This window comes from Belonocnema kinseyi, chromosome 4, assembly GCF_010883055.1.
Source record: "Belonocnema kinseyi isolate 2016_QV_RU_SX_M_011 chromosome 4, B_treatae_v1, whole genome shotgun sequence".
In the NCBI taxonomy this organism is placed as follows: domain Eukaryota; kingdom Metazoa; phylum Arthropoda; class Insecta; order Hymenoptera; family Cynipidae; genus Belonocnema; species Belonocnema kinseyi.
The window spans coordinates 41,264,089-41,285,680 of NC_046660.1; the positions used below are offsets into that span (position 1 = coordinate 41,264,089).

The following is a 21,592-nucleotide window of genomic DNA, read 5'->3' on the forward strand; positions in this document are numbered from 1 at the left end:
TATAATTCTGAAAATTTTTAAAGTTCATTGATTGATTCTTTAATTTAGAGTATTGAAAATGTTTACCTGGATTTATATTTTTTCTGAATTTTGCAGTTTAAATTCATTAAACTTGAAATTATTCAATTGAAAAGTGTTTGTAGTTTATGCATGTAAATTATTGAAAAATTCAATAGAAAATTTAAAAACTTTTAAACTTCAATTTTAAAAGTTAAAAATTCAAGAGTTCCACTTTGAATGCTTTAGTTTGTTGTTTATTTTTTATTACTTGTAATTTTACTGCTTAGCTTTAGATTTACATTTTTTAAATTTTATTGGCCCGGAAAAATATAATAATTCTTATGTATAATTCTTTGAAATCTTTTTAAATCTTGTTTGGAGAATCTTTTTTTTCCGTTTAAAATCATTAAATCTTTGACAAATCTTGTCGGATCTTTGAAATTCCTTTAAATCTTCAAAAGCGGTGAAATCTTTATGAAAATGTTAAAAATCTTTCTTTAATATTCGTTCGTGGAATCAAGTGTGTTAATTTTAAATCATGGAAATTTTCGCAAATTTGGTGATACCTTTTAAAACGATTTCAAACCTTTGAAACCTGCTGCACTGTACTCTTTTTGAAATCCTTATGAATTTTTTGAAATATTTGTGAAATCTTTTGTATTCGTTCGAAATCACTGGAATATTTGAAATCTTTGTGAAATAAGGAGAAAAAACTATGTTTGTTGGAATCTTTGAAATTCTTGTAATCTTTTAAAATCCCTATGAATTAATAGAAATATTTGTGAAATCTTTTGTATTCGTTTCAAGTCACTAGAATATTAAAAATTATGTTAAATCTGTTTAAATCTTCTAAACAAAATTTGAAATCTTTGAAATCTGGTCTATCCTTTTTAAAATCTCTAAATTGTTTAAATCTTTTTAAATCCATATGAACTCTTTGTTATATTTGTGAATGTGTTTGTAATAATTTCAAATTATTAAAAATTTTTTTAATGTTTTAAAATCTGGCGTACTGTCCCCTTTTGGAAATCTTTGAAATTCTTATATTCTTTTCAAATGTTTATAAAATCCTTATGAATTCTTTGAAATATTTGTTATTCGTTTAAAATCACTAGAATATTTAAAATATTTGTAAAACCTTTTGAAATATGGTGTACTGACATTCTTTTCATATTTTGAAGTCCTTATAAATTTAATGAAATATTTGTGACATTTTTTGTATTCGTTTGAAATAATTGAAATATATAAAATCTTTGTGAACTCTTCTAAAAAATTTGGAAATCGTTAAAAACCTTTAAAATGTTTTAAAAAATCTTTGAAATCTTACGTGCTGTCCCCTTTTTGAAATCTTCTAAAAAAATGTACATCCTTTGAAACCTTTAAAATCTGGTTTACTACTGAAATCTCGGAAAACGTTGGAATCTTTTGAAAGTTTTAAAATGTTTGTGAATTGTTCGAAATCTCTAAATTCTGATGTTGTATACGGCTTTTTAAAATCTTTGAAATCCTCATGAAATTTTTGAATTATTTGTGAAATCTTTCTTCAAATTTGATGTGAATACTTTTGTAGTCGTTGAAATAATTGAAGTGTTTGACATTTTTTGAAATATTCTAAACAAAAATTGAAATCATTGAAATCTGATGGATTCTATCCTTTTTGGAATTCTTGTATTCTTTTGAAATCCTTATAAATTCTTAAAAATATTTGTGAAATCCTTCTGAAATCTTTTGTAGCCATTTGAAATCACTGAAATAATCAAAAAATCTTCAAAATAAAATAAAAAATCTTTGAAATCTGGTGCTTCTTGAAGTAACCTGTAATCTTTAAATATTTGTGAAATCCTTTGTGCACGTTTGAAATCTTTGAATTTCGTGTATTCTTTTAAAATCTTAGTAAAACCATTAAAATATTTGGGAAATTTAAAAACAAAATTTTTAATCTCTTCAAATCTTCGGCATTTTTTAAAATCTTAGAAATTTAATTTACTACATTTTTTTAAATCTCTAAAATCCTTGAGATCGTTTGAAAGTTTTAAAATATTTGTTAAATGTTCGGAATCTTTGTAAAATCGTTGAAATCTGATGCTGTATACACCTTTTTCAAATCTTTGAAATCCTTTAAATTTTTATGAAATGTTCGAAATCTTTGGGAAATATTTTTAAATCTTTGAAATTATTGAATTATTTATAATCTTTGCGAAATATTTTTAAATCTTCTATTGTTTTAAAACCTTTTGTAATCTGATATACTATACTCTTTTTTAAATCTTTTAAATCCTTCAAATGTTTGTGAAATGTTCAAGATCTTTTAAAGTATTGTGTAACCTTTGGTAATCTGGTAAAAAAATGAAACATTTCCTTTTTTATTGAGTAACAATTTCTAAAGAAAGCAGAATTATAAATAAACAAATTTTTAATTTTTTTAAACATTAGTCGCCTTTGTGAAATCTTGAAGTTTCTATGAAATCTTTTACAATTTTGGTAAAATCTTGGAAGTTCTTAAAATATTACGAAATATTTTGAAATCTTCATGAAATCTTTCTTTAATATTTGCTTGTGAAATCTTTTGTGTTCGCTTAAAACCATTGAAATCTCAAATTTATTGAAACCTTTTAAAATTGTTTAAAATCTTTGAAATCCTCTAAAATTTCTGTAAAATCTTTGAAATCTTCATAACGTTTTTTGAAAATATTTTTTGATTTTTTTTAGTCTTTGTGGAAAGTTTTGTGTTCATTTGAAATCATTGAAATTTTCTGAAAATTATTCAAGCCTTTTGATATTGTTTAAAGCCTTTGAAATGTTCTGAAATATTTTCGAATTTTCTGAAGTCCTTATAAATTCTTTGAAATATTATGTGAAAACTTTCCTACATTTTTTGTAATAATTTTTTATTCGGTCGAAATCATTGAAATATTTCAAATCTTTGTGAAATGTTTTGAAACATTCTGAAAATTTTGAAATTATTTAAACGCTTTGAAATGTTTAACAAATTTTAGAAATCTAGTGTACTGTATTCTTTTTGAAATTCTTGTGCTGCTGAAATCTTTTTTATTCATATGAAATCATTACAATATTTTATTTGTGAAAGCTTTTAAAATCTTTTAGAATTTTCGTAAAATATTTGAAATTCTTAAAAATTTTGAAATCTTTCTTTAATATTTGTTTGTGAAATCTATTGTGTTCGTTTAAAACCATTTAAATCTCAAATTAATTGAAACCTTTTAAAATTGTTTAATATCTTTGAAATATTCATGACGTTTTTTAAAATTATTTTTTGATTTTTTTTAGTCTTTGTGGAAAGTTTTGTGTTCATTTAAAATCATTGAAATTTTCTCAAAATTATTTAAGTCTTTTAAAATTGTTTAAAGCCTTTGAATTGTTCAGAAATCTTTTCAAATTTTTTGAAACCCTTATAAATTCTTTGAAATACATGTGAAATCTTTCCTACATTTTTTGTAATTATTTTTTATTCGGTCGAAAGCACTGAAATATTTCAAATCTTTGCGAAATGTTTTGAAAGATTCTGAAAATTTTGAAATTATTTAAAAGCTTTGAAATATTTAACAATTTTTTAAATCTAGTATACTGTATCCTTTTTGAAATTCTTGTGTTGTTGAAATCTTTTTTATTCATTTGAAATAATTAAAATATTTGATTTGTGGAATCTTTTGAAATCTTTTAAAATCTCTAAAAAAATTTTTAATCTTCTAAAATTTTTGTAAAATCTTTGAAATATTCATGAAGTTTTTAAACAATGTTTTTTTGATTTTTATTAAATCTTTATGGAAACTTTTGTGTTCATTTGAAATAATTGAAATCTTCTTAAAATTATTTAAGTCTTTTGAAATTGTTTAAAACCTTTGAAATGTTCTGAAATCTTTTCGAATTTTTTGAAGACCTTAGAGATTCTTTGAACTACATGTGAAATCTTTCCTACATTTTTTGTACCTATCTCTTTTTTATTCGTTCGAAATCATTGAAATATTACAAATCTTTATGAAATGTTTTGAAACATTATGAAAATTTTGAAATTATTTAAAAGCTTTAAAATGTTTAACAATTTTTTAAATCTTTTAAAATTTTGGTAAAATATTTGAAATTTTTAAGTTTTGAAATTTAAAAAAAATTGAAATCTTTCTTTAATATTTGTTTGTGAAATCTTTTCTGTCCGTTTAAAACTATTCAAATCTCAAATTTATTGAAACCTTTTGAAATTGTTTAAAACCTTTGAAATTTTCTGAAATCTTTTCATTTTTTTCGAATTCTTGAAATTCTTATAAAGTCTCTGAAATACATGTGAAAACTTTCTTGCATCTTTTGTATTAATTTTTTCTCTGTTTAAAATCATGAAATTATTTTAAATCTTTATAGTGTTTTAAAATCTTTTAAAATTTCTGTAAAATCTTTGAAATCTGCATGAAGTTTCTAAACAATATTTTTCGATTTTTTTTTAAGTCTTTGTGGAAACTTTTGTGTTCATTTGAAATCATTGAAATTTTCTCAGAATTATTTAAGCCTTTTGAAATTGTTTAAAGCCTTTGAAATGTTCTGAAATCTTTTCGTATTTTTTGAAGTCCTTAGAGATTCTTTGAACTATATGTGACATATTTCCTACATTTTTGTAACTATTTTTTATTCGTTCGAAATCATTGAAATATTTAAAATCTTTGTGAAATGTTTTGAAACATTCTGAAAATTTTGAAATTATTTAAAAGCTTTGAAATATTTAAAAATTTTAGAAATCTAGTGTACTGTATCCTTTTTGAAATTCTTGTGCTGCTTTTGAATTCTTGAAATCCTTATAAATTCTTTGAAATAAATGTGAAATCTTTCCTACATCTTTTGTATTTCCTTTTTATCCGTTTAAAATCATTGAAATATTTTTAATCTTTGTGAAATATTTCTGAAAGGCTTTGAAACATTCTGAAAATTTTGAAATTATTAAAAATCTTTGAAATATCCTCAAATTTCTGTAAAATCTTTGAAATCTTCATGAAGTCAAAAAAAAATTTTTTTTATTTTTTAAAAATCTTTGTGGAAACTTTTGCGTTCATTTGAAAAATTGAAATCTTCTCAAAATTATTTAGGCCTTTTGAAATTGTTTAAAGCCCGTAAAATGTTCAGAAATCTTTTCAAATTTTTTGAAATCCTTATAAATTTTTTGAAATACATGTGAAATCTTTTCTACATTTTTTGTATTTATTTGTTATCCTTTTGAAATTATTTAAATATTTTTAATCTTTGTGAAATCTTTCTGAAATGCTTTAAAACATTTATTTTTTGATTTTTTTAAAATCATTGTGGAAACTTTTGTGTTCATTTAAAATAATTGAAATCTTCTCAAAATATTTAAGCCATTTAAAATTGTTTAAAATCTTTGAAACCTTCTAAAATTTCTGTAAAACCTTCGTGATGTTTTTTTAAATATTTGGAAATTTTTTTTAATCTGTGTGGAAACTGTTGTCTTCATTAGAAATCATTGAAAATTTTCGAAATCTTCTTAAATTTATTTAAACCTTTTGAAATTGTTTAAAACCTTTGAAATTTTCTGAAATCTTTTCAAATTTTTTGAATTCTTGAAATCCTTATAAATTCTTTGAAATAGATGTGAAATCTTTCTTGTATCTTTTGTATTTATTTTTTATCCGATTAAAATCATTGAAATATTTTAAATATTTGTGAAATCTTTCTGAAATACTTTGCAACATTTTGAAAACTTTGAAATTATCTAAAATCTTTGAAATGTTTTAAAATCGTTTAAAATTTCTGTATAATCTTTATGAAGTTTTTTAAAAATATTTTTTTATTTTATTTTTTTTTTAATCTTTGTGAAAACTTTTGTGTTCATTTATAATCATTAAAATATTCTCAAAATTATTTAAGCCTTTTGAAATTGTTTAAAGTCTTTGAAATGTTGAAGAAAATTTGAAATTAATCCGAAAACTTTAAAATTATTTTAAATCTTTGAAATGTTGAAAATTTTTTTGAAATCTTGTGCACTGTATCCTATTTTGAAATTCTTGTGTTGCTGAAATCTTTTGTATTCATTTGAAATCATTAGAATATTTGAATTATTTGTGGAATCTTTTGAAACTTTGGTAAATTCTGTGAAATTCTTAACATTTTTTGAAATCTTTCTTTAATATTGTTCTGTGAAATCTTTTGTGTTCATTTAAAACCTTTGAAATTTCAGATTTATTGCAACCTTTTGAAATTGTTTAAAATCTGTTAAATCTACAGTAATCTACTCTTTCTGAAATGTTTTAAATTCTTGAAAACTTAAAATCCTTATGAATTATTTGCAATTTTTTTATATCTTCTAAAAAATTTTCAAATCTTTGACATCTCATGTACTGTACCCCTTCTAAAATATTAAAAATCTTCAAAATCCTATGAAAGTTTTCAAATATTCGAAATCTTTCTGAACTCTTGTGTACATGCCTTTTTCAAATCATTGAAGTCCTTTTTCTAAGTCTGAAATCCGCGAACACTTTTTGAAATTGTCAAAATACTTTTAAATATTTTAAAAGCTCTGAAATATTTTGAAACATTTGGAAATCTTTAGAATTATTTTGCAAAATTTTGAAATCTAGTGTGTACTCAAAAACCAAGTGGTCAATTCTGAAACTGAATTAACATCGAACTTTCCAACTAATAATTTTCAAGTTAAAAATCACAAAAAATGCATACTTTAACATTTTATATTAGCAGAGAAGAAACTAAAATCTTATACAATTATTATTCACATTATTAAAGTTTGTGCATTTCAATCTATAAAGCAATCGGTACAGTCTGAAAAAAGTACCTTGAAATCTCTATATTTATTCTGTAATGAAAAAAAAAGATCAATTATATCTTGATCAATAAAAAACTTTTCAGTAGCAAAATTTCTTCTAAATGAGACTTTCTTTCACAATAGAATAAAATATTTAAATTACTCTTCGCATTTCAATAAAATAACTGGTTTAAAAGCGAGAAAAAAATAATTAAAATTCAAGGTTCTCGTGAAAAATTCAAGATTTCCTGGTTGTCAAGGTTTAAAAAAAAATTCAAGGAGAATTCAAGGTTTTTAAGGTCCCTCGACACCCTATCTATTTTTTTAAAGGCATTTAATTTTTGGGGATTGAATCCAATTTAGGGGCGACATGCATAAAAATTCGAAACCAAAAAATTTCAATGCATTTTAAACCACCCTTAATTGCACTCCTTAATTAACAGAAAAGCAACTGACACAAGAATTTTTTTCTCGAAAATTAGAAGAAAGTGCCAAAAACTGTTCCTCACAGATATAATATTCCTGCAACTTAAAAAACCTTTTTTCTTCATAAAACAATTGATAAGGGATTTAAAAATGACTTAAGTGTGATTTTGAAGGAAAATAACTGGAGCCGAACATATTGGAACAAAGAAAAAAAGACATTCACTTGGATTATAAATAATATGGAGAAAGTAAGAAAAGAAAATTACACTGTAGGGTATTGACGGGCCAAAAGTCTCTTGTGAAGAAGCACCAGTCATGCCAGGGTCAGAACTGCTGCTTAACAATGTCGTATTATCTAGCTGGCCTCCTGTGGCTCTTTTTAAGCAGTTTCCCATGTTTACGTCTTGGGCCTTCCACGACTTACGTGATGCGTCGCATGCACCGAATTTAATGCAGATTAAAAAATTGCGACCATCCGTTGTCGTAATCTGACGTTCTCCGTCTCCATCACTGTTTTTCACATGCACCCGAGTGTCGTTTCAAAAATTCACTACAAATTTCCACTCGACGAGGGACTGTTTCGCCTGAATACTAAGTGCGTATTGTATTGTTATACATTCTTCTGCTGTCTACTCAGTTCTTCACAGTCTGCTGTCACAGTAGTCACAGTAGTACATCAGCCTATGTACGTCTCGACATACCATATATACACTAAAGGACACTCACCAACACATGCACACTATTCTTCGTCACAGTCGTCGGTTGGGTTCCATCAGGGATGGGATCTCGCCCAAGTGCGGTAACCATATCGATCGTTATTGAAGTTATTAAACGTATGTTGGGTTAACTTGGTTAAAGAACAAATTGCAAGGCGCATGTGTCACGCATGCGCCCTGTACATTTTTATGAACGTACTTCACATGGTGACGTCAGTTAACAACATGTCTGCATGCCGAGGGCCAAATAAGAATACCAATTGCGTCAGACGAAACTTTATTACATTCTTATCATGGTGAGAAGGTATTCTTGTTTTATGTCAAAATTGACTGACCCTTTACCTGATTTAAGCCGCTGGGAACCCTCAAACTCGAGACCCCTTTTTCTATTCGAAACTTCACGCTAAAATTGAGAATTATGAAATAAAATAATTAATGTTAAGTTTTCGTTACTTTAAAAGTGTTAAATAAAATATTTAATGCAATTGTAATTTTATATACTCACAATTTAAATTCCCTGCAAATTATTTTGGTTATAAGTTATTCAAAATCTAATTTTTAAATGGGCTTAAATAATCGATTGAGTGATTATATTTAAAAGATATACAAAAAAATACAATAGATTACAAATCTTACAATCTCTTAATACCCATGTAAAGACTTTTTCCTTTCAGTTGCGATAGCATTTTTCAAAACTTTCCTATTCAAATTAAAAATTACTTTTTATTTTAAAAGTTTTTTTTAATAATTCAATTTTAAAGGTTTATAATTTAAAAAATTGACATTTTGAATGGTATAATTTGGAAAAATTAATTTTTATATTTTAGACAAGTATGTGGAATCTATTTTAATTTATTTCAAATATAATAAAAGTTTTAAATACTACAATTTGAGCAGCATTGACTCTGAAACATTCAATGTAGTTTAACGAAGTATCAAATTGAAAATTATTTTTATTTAAACGCGCTAATGCAATTTCAATTCCTTTGGATTTTAAGTGATTAATTTTTTAACTTTTTAATTCCTCCTATTTTCGAAATTTTATTCTGAAATAATTTTATTTACAGATTCTCAATTTGAAAAAAATGAAACTGAATTTTCGACAGTTTTGAATTTATTTTTGACTACTTATTACATTCTTACATTGATGATTGAGAAAGTATTAAAATTGTCCAAAATTTGACACCACAGTTTTTCAACGGATCTGGACGTTTCGAGACTCCTTGAATCCAAAAATCAATTGTTTACGATGGCATTTGTCTGTCAGTCCGTCCGGCCGTCAGCACGATAACTCTCGAAAAAATGAACGGATCAAATCCAGCTTTGGTACAATTTTTTTAGGTCCTAAAATAAAGGACGAGTTATTTAATCAGCCATTTCTTATAAAAATTCAAAAAGTGAGCGCATTTTGAAAACTTTTGAGACCACTTTTTTCTGAATTAAAAAATTCTATTTACGGACATATATAGTATTGAAAAGGACAAACCATTTATCCAAATTACTTTTTTCGATAAAAAGAAATTTCTCAGAGTTATAGCGTTTTCAAACTTTTTTTAATCAACCGAAAATCCAAATTTTAAGCCAAAAAAACGCACGATATGAAAAAATGTCAAAGAAAGAAAAACATTGCTTTTTGAAAGCCCTACAAGATTATCATAAAAATTTTTCGGATTTTTTTGGTAAATCGAAAATTTTAATTTTAATTGAACAAAAAATAATGAAAAATTAAAAATTCCATTTTTTGGTCAAACCATGTAGGATGCGAAAAAAGATGAATTAACCAAAATTGTTATCCCAAAAAAGATTTACAATTTCTTTAAAAATCACTTCTTGATAGGACTCGCACTTTTTGTTTTATTCGTGAAAAATAACATTGAAAATAAAAAAATAAAATGTGTGGAAAAACGACGATGGTTACGAGAAAAAAAAAGATTCAAGAAAACCTGTTTACAAATGTCTGTCAAAAATCGAGCGCGCAGCGCGAACGTCCCAGTGGGTACAAAGTTTGGCGACGTTTTTACGACATCGTTAAGACATCTTTACGACAACTTTACGACATCCTATGTCCATGTCGTTTAGGTGTCTTTACGATATCGTAAATAAGTCGTATGATCTGACGAAGTCTTTAAGATATCGCAAAGACAGCGAAACGACATAGACGTAGGATGTCGTAAAGATGTCGTAACGACGTCGTAAATACGTCGCCAAATTTTGTGCCCACTGGGGTCACGATGAGAATGTGCACTTCAAAGCCTACATAGCTTTGAGAAACTTAATCTTAGACCATACTCAATTAAGTAGACAATTCAGAATATCAAGGCGCATAAAAATACTGACATCTAAAAGAGATCTTTTTGATAAAGTTTTATTCAACCATTACAAATGCAAAGAATAAATATCCGAGCGCGAAACTCAACATTCAACCGTCGCGCGCCCTAGGTCGAAAACATTGATTTGTGAATAATTATCGGAAATTGCTTAGTTCAAACACTTTAAATAAAATACTTTGTATTTCAAGGCTTGTCAAGTTATATACTAGAAAAAAGGGTTCTCCGAGACCTTCTAACTAGGATTTTTATTCGATGGGTCATAAATTTCCTCATCGTTTCCCGTGGAAAAAATTGGTAGATCTTGAGCGATCCTGCACAGAAAAATCTAAGAATAAAATTTGTTGCTGGACATTTTTTAGAGCGATTAAATATTGTTTAGCCAATTTCGCGTTTTTCAAAAAACACGTGTTTGTCATGGAAAAACAAAAGAAAGTTTAACCGATATTTGTGTAAAGTTTATCCTGTGAATTTAATTTTTGTCGCAGAGAATCTTTCGTCGGAAATCGATGTAAAGTTTATTTTCTGTTTTTTCTGTGTGGGTCACGCTGCACTTGTGGATAGTGAAAAAAGGTTTCATGATAATGTCTGTCGGCCGTTGTAATTGTCGTCTGTATATCGGATAACTTTTGAAAGATTAATAAAATTGCAAGCTGGTTTGGCATACGTTTTAAAGGACCAATAAGAAAGGTCAAATTCATCAAACAGATATTAATAATATAATAAAAATCTACACATTTATTGTAAATCCCTTGTTAGCTGGATAATATCATTTTTGTTTCATTCATAAAAAAACAATATTAAATTTTTGGACAAAAGCCAGAGGCTATGAAAAGACGAACAGAAAAAGTTGCTCACCCAAAAAAGAACTGCAAATTTTTCTAAAATAATTTTAAAATAGAACGTGTATTTATTGATTTATTCGTGAAAACATTAAAAATTTAATTTTTGGAAAAACGAATTAACGACATAAGGCACGGCACAAGTGAAACTTTTACATTTTTCGTGAGAAATCATGAGCTATCTATAGCGTGGCAGCAGTGGGGATATCAAAGATGAGCCTATAGAGCAATTTCTATTTCAATTAATTAAAGTAATCAATCCCATACAAAGGTACAAAAATAAGTACACATTTTATATAATAGAGTTGAAAATAATGTAGAAAAGTTCACATTTTGGGCAAAATCGAATGGAAAGCACGAGATACGGATAAGAATGTTTTCGCTAAAGCTGAAGGAGCTTTAACTTATCTTTTTTTTTAACTTGTAGACAAATTCTTTTGTGCAATAAGTGTATTTAAACATTATTTCATATTTTTAAAAGATATTTAATCCATTAAATAATAAAATCATGAGAAAAATAATCAATTTTATTGTTTAATCGAATAGCTTTACATAAATAAAAATTAGGGATGTGAATTACTGAAATGTTTCATTGTAACATTAAAAGTTTCATGGGTTCCAGAAAATAAATAAAATTAGGATTGATTTGATTCTTACCAAATCTACTTGTTTTCTACGAAATAGTTGCATTTTCAACCAAAAAAGACTAATAATTCAAAGTTAGAATACAATCACTAATTAATGAGTAAAATTTTTAACTGATTCAAATTTATAGAGAACCAAACCGTCCCAATTTTAACCAAAAAAGACGAATATTTAACAAGAGCGTGTATCTCACACTAAAAAAGATATTTCAGTTTAAGAATGCCAATAATTTTAATCACATTGTTACATTTTAAAGAAAAAAATTATATAAAAAATTCGACTTTTTACGCACAAACAGATCAACTTTTAATACAAATGTTAATTTTCAACCAAATAGTTGAATCTTCAACCAAATAGTTGAATCTTCAACCAAGAAGATAATTTTTAACTTTCATGATAAATCTTTAACTGAAATAGTTAAATTTTCAGTCAAAAAATCAATTTCAAATAAAAAGAAGACTTTTGAACAATATGGTTAGATTTTCAACCAAAGAGATGAATTTGCAATTAAAATAACGAATCCTTCACCAAGAAATAAATTTTTTTAAAAGTAGTTCAACTTTTAATTAATTAGTTGAATTTTCAGATAAAAAAGATAAATTATCAACAAAAAATGTAATGGTTAATATTGCAACTAAAAGATATTTTATTTTCAATCAAAAACAGTTGCATTTACTCAAAAATATAATTTTTCAACTAAACAATAAGTGCATTTTTAACCAAAAGAAATTGATGTTTTTAACAAGATAGATGAATTTTTATAGAAAAAAGATTTGTCGTTGAAAAACAGTAATCAAAATTCTACCAAATTGGTGAATTTTCAAGTAAAAAAGATGACTCTTTAGAAGGCATTGCACTTTTAACCAAATAGTTAAATTTTAAATAAAAAAGTTTTTATAAGCAAAACAGTTGAGTTTTCAAAAAAAAAGGACTTTTTAACGAAATTATTGCATTTTCAACAAAATTGTTATTAACTAAATAATTAAATTTTCAGCCAAAAATATAATAATAAACATTTCAACCAAAAACATTCAAGTTTCAATGAAAAATAGTTGGATTTTCTTATGGTGTTCCATTTATTCAAAATATAAGGAAAAAAAAGTTGAAAATATTATGAAGTCTGCGATTTGTAGATAGGAATTTTGTTTATCATTTAATACTTTTAAAATAAGAGCTAAGGAAACTAGAAATTTTGCTTAGAAAATAAATTTGATTTTTCTGATAATATTGTCATTGATATCATATAAATATTAATATATATTAATACAGAATTAAATGTTTAAATTCAATACATGTAGGAATTTTTAAAATGTTTAAAATTTTTACACTATTGATGGTAAAAATAATTTTTTTCAAGTTAATAAAAAAACTTCTTTTCAAATGCAATTGTTATTATTGGTTGACCCTCGGCTTGCAGACATATTGAAATCCCCCCATCCAATCTGAAATATCTAATTAGATAGTTCAGATTGAGTGGGGTAAATCCTATCAATACTATCAATTTATACGGGCTGAATCATTGATGTGACCTTGAGATTTTTTTCCTGAAAGTATAATTTTAGAATCTGTTCTCGTAAACGATTCAAGAAATCACAAAATAGAAACAACCATTTTTTTGTAAAATATATGCAAACTCTTATGCTAATTTTGGTTTGTATGTATCGGTGTTACCGAGAAAATACAAAAATTTAATTATATGAAAAAAATTCTTATGATCACAAGGCCAAAACCCAAATTGGAAAAACTAATAGTGTGAGTTTCTTGTGAAAATTGCCTTTTTTATTTTCAAAGAAATTGTCGTTAATTTTTAGAGAATGTTTTAAAATATTTAAAATGTTCCCGCCCTAACATTTGACAACCATGCGTATGTTACGTACGTTACGTTCCCATCCCTGACCTCAGTCATCTCAACTCTGTCTCCATTGGTCTCCGTCAACCAACAATGCCAACAATGGTTCGTGTTGTGCGTGGGTCCAACTTGGAGTTCGAGCGTTTTTGAGAAAAGTATTTATTTTGACAATAAAACTAGTAACTGTGTTATTTAGGCGTAAACTGTTTTTTCGTTATCATGCTAATTTCGTTGCAAGGAGTGTCATACCTTCGTAATAAAAATTGCAATGAAGCAACGTACAGAGATCCCCAAGATGCTTAAAAAGTAAATTCCAAAAGTGAAACAAATCTAGATGATGTCGAATTCGCAAAAGGCGTCACTCGCACGTCTATTTGAGCGAACCCAGAGACCGAGCTTCGGGAAATTTAGTCTCATTTTATTATGGCTCTCGCTTTCGTGGACTGGTTCTGCGTCAAATGTGGGCATGTTCGATGGTTCGGACCAAAATCAGTGCCCGGTTGAATGTGCCTGTTTAGGGAACGTTGTGGATTGCAGTGGGTTACAATTGATTGGAGCACCGAGCGGACTGCCACCATGGACCGAAATCCTGTAAGTCGATATGATATCCCCTCTTTTTTCATGTTTTTATCAACACTTCCAAATTAATAGTCAATAAAATAATAAACCGTTCAGTATATCTGAGGATCTAAAGAAAAACAAAGAAAAGTACTGGTGTGACATTTTTTGCATCTTGCACAATGCAAATTTTAATTATGTTTTATTTATACTTTTAATGATCGGTGGATTACAGTGAATAATTATAGATTTTTCAAATCCTTGTTGCGAGTATTGCATAATTTTAAACATATATTCTTCTTTGTTTACACAGAGTTTTTTTCTGTACAAATGCAACATAATTGATTTCATTAATATTATGGTTTGACATCTAGAAAAATTTATTTTTCGTATTTTCTATATGATTTCAGCGAACTTAAAAACAACAATATTGCCAATCTGGAATTCAATGCACTCCTCCACTTGCCCAAGCTTAAAGAGTTGTGAGTATGCTAATTGATGAAAGAATTATTTAAATATTAATTGCGTTCTCAATTAGTTAATTAATTTCGCTTTCAAATTGCAGGGACCTGAGTGCAAACAAACTTAAGGACAATTTTACGATTTCACTGTCCAATAAAGCTCAATTGCGTGCGCTTAAACTCAATAAAAATCAGTTGACGCAAGTGCCACCGTTTTTAGATCTTCCAAATCTGACGCACCTAAGTTTGTAAGTAATTTTTTATAGTATAAATAAATTTTATTTTATGGGATAGGGGCAAATAACAGAGCATTTAAGAAAATTTAAAGCATTTATTGTTTAAACAAACATAATTATATCATAATTACTGCATATATTTTTACAAAAACATTCTAGAGTGAAATAAACATTTATTATTTTTTTAATTAAAGATTTGCTACAGATCTCTGTGAATTGAATATTCAAACTATTTTGTTGAAAATTCTTTTTTGGTTAAATAAAAATATTTTGTGTATAAAATTAAAATCTTTTTTGGTTGAAATATCAAGTTTTTCGTTGAGAATTCATTCTTTGTGGTTGATGATTAATCATTTTAGTTGACACACCTTTTTTTTTTGTTCAAAATTTAATAATTTTATTGAAAATTATGTTTTCTGGTTGAAAATTTATTTTTTTAACTGAAAATTAATGGTTTTTAATGGAAATTTGACTCATACATTTTTGGTTCAAAATTGATCTTTTAAGTTGAAAATTCAAATATGTGGTTTAGAATTTCTATGTTATTGGAAATTCGAATTTATGGAAAACATATTGAACCTTCTTTTTGACTAATTCCCCTTTCTGTTTGAGATTTCGTTTAAAAATTGAAATATTTATTTGAAAAATCATGTGCTTTGTTAAAAAATCGTCTATTTTGGTAGAAAATTAGGTTTTTTTTTTAAATTTAGAATTAATTTTTTAAACTTAAAATGTAAATGTTCCGTTTTTTGTCGAAAATTGATCTTTTTTGATGGAAATTTAATCTTTTTAGTTAAAAATTCACTGTAACAATTCCATTTTTTGTGGAAATTTACCTTTTTTGATAGAAATGTCATCTTTTTCGTTAAAAATGTTCTGTTTTGTAGAAAATTTAACTTATATTTTTCGTTAAAAATCCATTTCTTTGGTAAAAAAAAAAAGATGTGAAAATTAGTTTTTTTTTTTTTAAAGAAAATTCATCTTTTGGATTCAAAATTTCATTATTTGATAAAAAATTTATACTTTTGGTTAAAAAACCATCACTGTGATTTAAGGATAATTTCGTTGACTGACAATTCGTTTCTTTTTAGTTGAAAAATTAATTTTTAAATTAAAGATGTGACTATTCCAGTTTTGTTTGAAAATTTATATTTTTAATTGAAAATTAATTAATTTGTTTGAAAACTCGTTTTTTTTTATTGTTTAAAATTTAATTTTTTGCCTCCAAATTTAACTATTCTAGTTTTGCTATATAAATGTATTTTTTTTAGTCAACATTTTTCATATTTTATTGAAACTGTATTTTTTTGTAGAACATTTATCTTTTGGGTTTAAAATTGAATTATTTTGTCAAGAATTCATTTTTTTGTATTTTTCGATTTTATTTTGATGTTTTTTAATTGAAAAATATTCTTTTTGGTAGAAATTAATGTTTTTGGTTGAAAATGAATCTTTTAATTCAAGAATTGAAATATTCTACTAAAAGATTCATCGTTTCAGTTAAAAACCCACCATTCTGGATTAAAATTCAATTATACCAGTTAAATATTTACAATTTTATTTTTAGAATTATCAATTTGTTTAGACATGTAACTAATTATTTTAAAGTTAGTTTTTTTTGTTGAAAGTAATTTTTGAAATAATTTAATCTCTTTTGTTTGAGGATTTCTCTTTTTTGGTTGAATTTAAATATTTCTGGTATACAATTTAAATCCTTTTTGATTCAAATATCAAATATAAAGTTTTTCGTTGAGAATTCATCGTTTTCGGTAGAAAATTCTACTAGTTAGTTTGAAGTTGAAATACTATATTAAAAAGACATTTATTTAGTTCATGATCCTGGTAGAAAATTCGTCTTTTGGATTAATAATTGATCTTTTTGGTTGAAAATTAATTTTTTCTTATTTAGAATTAATTTGTTTAAACTGAAAATGTTCCAATTTTTTGTTGAAAATTTATCTTTTTTATGGAAATTTAATCTTCTTAGTTAAAAATTATACTATTTCATTGAAAATTTATAGAAATGTCATCTTTTTCGTTAAAAATGTTCTGGTTTGTAGAAAATTGAACTATTTTATTGGTTAGAATTTACTTTTTCGACTGCTAATTGAACTATTCTAGTTTTGGTTTGTAAATTTATCTTTTTTATTTAAAAAATTTATATATTTGATTGAAACTGTATATTTTTTGGTAGAAAATTCATTTTTTTGGTTTAAAATTGAATTATTTTGTTGAGATTTTACTTTTGTGGTTGACTGTTAATCGTTTTAACTGATAATTTACTTCTTTTATTTTTTTGTTAAAATTGCATTTTTTTGTATTAAAAAACTATCTTTTAGGTTGAAAATAAAATTATTTGGTTGAAAATTAAACTCTAGTTAAAAATTAATTAAAAAAAAATGAAAATTCATCGTTTTAATTAAAAATTTAATTTCTTTGGTTGAAAATAAGCTGTTTGATTGAAAACTTGATTTTTCTTTGGATGTTTTTTCGTTGAAAATTTTTTGTTATTTACTGAGAATTTAACTATTATCACAATTAAATATTCCACAATTTCATTTGAAAATTCATCTCTTTGTTTAAACATTAATTTTTTATCTAAAAATTAAAGTATCCAATTTATGATTGTAAACTTATCTTTTTTAGTTGAAAATTCGTCTTTTTGGTTTATAATTAAACTAAATTTTTAAATTAAAAATTTCACTTATTCCAATTGAGAATTCCATTGTTGCAGTTGAATATTGATCTTTTTAGTTAGACATTTATTTATTTTTAAACTTGAAATTTAATTAATTTAATTTTTTTAGACAATTTTTTTTATTTGATAATTAATCTTCTTGTTTAAATATTCATCTTTTCGGTTTAAAATATAACTATTCCAGTTGAAGATTCATTATTTACTTTTAAATTTCATCACATTGGTTGAAAATTGAACTATTTTTTTTTAAATCTGTTTTTTTGTTGATTTTTTAAAACTTAATTTTTTCAACTGAAAGTTAAACTATTCCATTTTTTGTACAAAAAAATTAGATTTTTTTATTTGAAAATGAATTCTTTTTGCCTCCCTGTTTAAGTTACAATCGCCAAAGATATTTAAGAGAATTTAAAACTGGTCAGGGAACATTAGAAAAAACCTGACAGGGTCGAGGAATTTTCGAAAAACTGAAGTTGATTTTATTGAGCATTCAACAATTTTATTAAAAAGTTACTATTTTTGATTGAAAATTCAACTTTTTTGTTAAAAAATCCCCACTTGGGGTTAAAAAGTAATCTATTTTGGTAGAAATTGCATTTTTTTGGTTAGAAATCACAGCTGTCTGGTAGAAAATTAACCTGTTTAATTTTTTGTCGAAAATTTATCTGCTTTTATATTTTAATCTTGGTTGAAAATATATTTTATTTGGTTAAACATTTTTTTACTGAAAATTTAACTATTCTAAGTTGAAAATTTATATTACAGATAGCAAATTCGACTATTTTGTTCAAACTTCGTATTCTTTCGTAGAAAATTAATCTGTTTGGTTTAAAATATATCTTTATGGTTGCAAATTTAACTATTCCGTTGGAAATTTACTTTATTTGGTTGTAAATTCGTTTTTTTTTGGTTTAATTCAACTATTTTTGTTTTAAAATTTAAATCTTTTTTCGCTGACATTTCTAATACATTTTTTGTTAAAGATTCATATTTTTTGCTTAAAAAATTTAACCACTTAGTTTAAAGTGGAACTACTTTGTTAAAAATTGTTTATTTTTTTTACTGAAAATTGAACTATTCTTTTTTAAGTCGAAAGTGTATGTATTAGGTCAAAATTAAACTATTGTGTGTAACATTCACCTTTTCTTGTGTGTAAAAAATTAATCTTCTTGGTTAAAAATGTATCTTCATGGATAAAAATTAATTTTGTCTGAAATAGGCAAAGTAACCGCCCTCTGAAAGAGGAAGCGGTACAATAAAGCTCCATTTTACCGAAAAAGAGCGCTTTTTCTGCAGATTTCAGATAAAACATTGTATGCCTAGGTAAATAATCAACCATTTTTGTTTGAAAATAAGTTGCTTTTTCATTCAAAATTAATTTTTTTAACAGAAAATTCGACTCTTCCATTTCTTTTCAAAAATGTATCTCGTTTACAGAAGTTTAATCGTCTTGGCTAAAAATTTAACTGTTTTGTTGGCAATTTATTTTATTTTGTTGGAAAATTAATTTTTATACTGAAAATTTAATTTCCATTTTTTGTCGATAATTGATCTTTTTTTATAAAACTGTCATCTTCTTGGTTGAAAAATATATTTTGTTTGTTAGTTAAAATTCAGCTATTCTATTTTAAGTTAAAAATTAATTTGTTTTAGGTGAAAATTGAACTATTTTGTTACAAAATCGTAGTCTCCTTAGTTGAAACTACATCTTTTTGGTTAAAAATTCGTTTCTTTTGTTGAAAATTCAACTGTTTTGTTGAAAATTAAAACTGTTTGCTTGAAAATCAATTTGTTTTATTTAGGGGTTCGGCGATTTTGTTGAAAACCCTGGTTTTTTTGTTCTGAATATTGTTATTTTGTTGTTGTTGAACATGTATTTTTAACTGAAAATTTAACCATTCCAGGTATAGTTGAAAATTTATCTTCAATAGTTTGTGTTGCAGTTTTTTTCTCTCTTTTAAGTGAAAATTCAACTAATGTTGAAAATTCAACTCATGTTAAAAAGTCGTCTTTTTAAATTGAATTCAAATTTTCTTAATTAAAATTATTAATTTTTTTTTGGTTGAGATATCAACTGCACTTTTCGTCAAGATTTATTTTATTAGTGAAAATTTAATTTTTGTCACAAGTTAAACTCTTTTAATTAATTTTTTTAGCTGAATCACAATTTTAATTTAAATTTCGTCTCTTTTGGCCGTAAAATGTATTTTGTTGAAAACTCGTCTTTTATAGAAAATTAATCTTTTTGGTTGAAAATTCATCTATGTTTTTGAAAATTCAATATTTTTTATAGACTATGTTAAGTATATCAGTAGGGTGGACGCTGGACCGGGAAATGACTGGAAATTTTTTGAGACCGGTAAAAACCGAAAAATGACAGTGAATTTATTTTTTGACCGGGAATTTCACAAATTTTTAGAATAAAGATCTGTCCAAGTTGGATTTCAGTAGTTTTTAAAATAATTAGTTGAATTATCTTTTTCAATTATGATATTATTAAGTTTACAATGCGTAATTTGAAAATATTTTACCTAAAAAATTTTTCATTTTTATTTGTAAGCTTACATTTTTAATTTAAACCATTTTAAAATGCTTTCTTGAAGACAAAATCAATTGAAAATTAAAAGCCTTTGAAGTTGAAAATAAATTTTTTTGTAATGGGCCTTTATTTTAACTATTAAAAAGTGAACGAGAAAAGATTTGAAAAAACAATTTTAAATCAGTTCAAAATTTTAGAATGTTTAGATTTTAATTGAAAATATTCGATTCTTAACACATTCAATTTGACATTTTGGAATTTAGAAAAAGATTAATTATTGAGTGTTGAGAAATATTTGACTGTGAGTTTAAGACAAGTAAATTGAAATTAATATTTGTAAGTAAACAATTTTAAACTGAATTGTTTGTCATAGTAAGTCTGGAATCGTTAAAATTTCGGAAAGCCTTTAAACTTTGAACGTTACAAGTTTAATTGTTATATTTAAAAAAAATGTTTAATTTGCAAGTGAAATTGTTGGTTTTTTATGGGTAATTTACAAATGAACATTTGCAGAAAAAATTTGATTAATTTTGAGAGATATTTAAGAGTTTTGAAAAGATTCAAAATTATTATGTAAATTTTAAAAAGTTTCTTTAAAATCTTTCAAATTATTTTTTGACAATTTTTTAAATCTTTCAGAACCTTTTTAAATAATCTGTTAAAATAATTTTTCAAAATGAAATTTTTTTTTAATTTTTCTAGGAACCTTAAGAAAATATACACGGAAATTTTAAACAAAATGTTCAGTAGTTCCTCAAAATTGTAGGACAAATGCAATTTATTTTGACAGATATTTAGAATTTTTGAAAAAATTTCAATAGTAATTGTAAATTTGAAAAAACCTAAAATAGCTTCTAGATTTCTCAAGACTTTGAAATAAAATTTTGAAGCTGTTCAAGGATGTTTAAACTATTTAAACTGAAAGTAATTTAGTTTATAATTTAAGAAGTGTTGAGTTAAAAAATGTCAATTTTCAATGTTTCTAGCTTAAAATTATATAATTTTGCAAATGTGAAAGTTCATTGATTTTTAAATTTTGAGCATTGAAAATAATAGCGTAGATTTATATATTTTTTATATTGAAACATGTTAGTACCTTCCATTTTATACATGTAAATTATTGAGCATTTGAACATACAATTTTTGAAGTAAAATTAGAGTGGCCACTAATACGGGAAATATCACATCTGGAGATTTCCCGTATTTCATATTTTGCACATCTTGTAATTATTGAAAATTCCCAAATAGAAATTAAATAATTTTTAAAGTGTTTAGAATAGTTAAACTTTGAAGGTTTACAATATTCCTCGCATTAATTAAAATTCTGTAATTTGTAATGGTGAAAATAACCATGACTGTTGATTTGACAAAATTACATCTTTTAGTAAAAAAAAATCTATCCAGTCCCTTTAAATATCACTTGATACTACGAGGGTAGTTCAATAAGTCCTTAGAATGAAGTATAAAAACAATTTTTTTTGGGTAAATTTTTTTTTATTTTTCAACATAATCTCCTTGGAGCT

At 25.1% G+C, this 21,592-nt stretch overlaps 2 protein-coding genes across 2 annotated transcripts in view; one reads left to right on the forward strand and one right to left on the reverse strand.

Annotated features, from left to right (window-relative positions):
- The window catches only part of LOC117171417 (RING finger protein 11), an 18,330-nt gene extending 10,422 nt beyond the window's left edge, over nucleotides 1-7,908 (reverse strand). The window contains exon 1 of the mRNA XM_033358720.1: nucleotides 7,468-7,908. Within this exon, the coding sequence (XP_033214611.1) occupies nucleotides 7,468-7,596 (129 nt within the window). The 5' untranslated portion in view covers nucleotides 7,597-7,908. The remainder of the gene's footprint in view (nucleotides 1-7,467) is intronic.
- A 5,771-nt stretch (nucleotides 7,909-13,679) lies between these two features.
- LOC117171895 (leucine-rich repeats and immunoglobulin-like domains protein 3) overlaps nucleotides 13,680-21,592 on the forward strand; it is a 42,694-nt gene continuing 34,781 nt past the window's right edge. Inside the window, exons 1-3 of the mRNA XM_033359543.1 lie at nucleotides 13,680-14,171; nucleotides 14,549-14,620; nucleotides 14,704-14,847. Coding sequence (XP_033215434.1) covers nucleotides 13,915-14,171; nucleotides 14,549-14,620; nucleotides 14,704-14,847 — 473 coding nt within the window. The 5' untranslated portion in view covers nucleotides 13,680-13,914. The remainder of the gene's footprint in view (nucleotides 14,172-14,548; nucleotides 14,621-14,703; nucleotides 14,848-21,592) is intronic.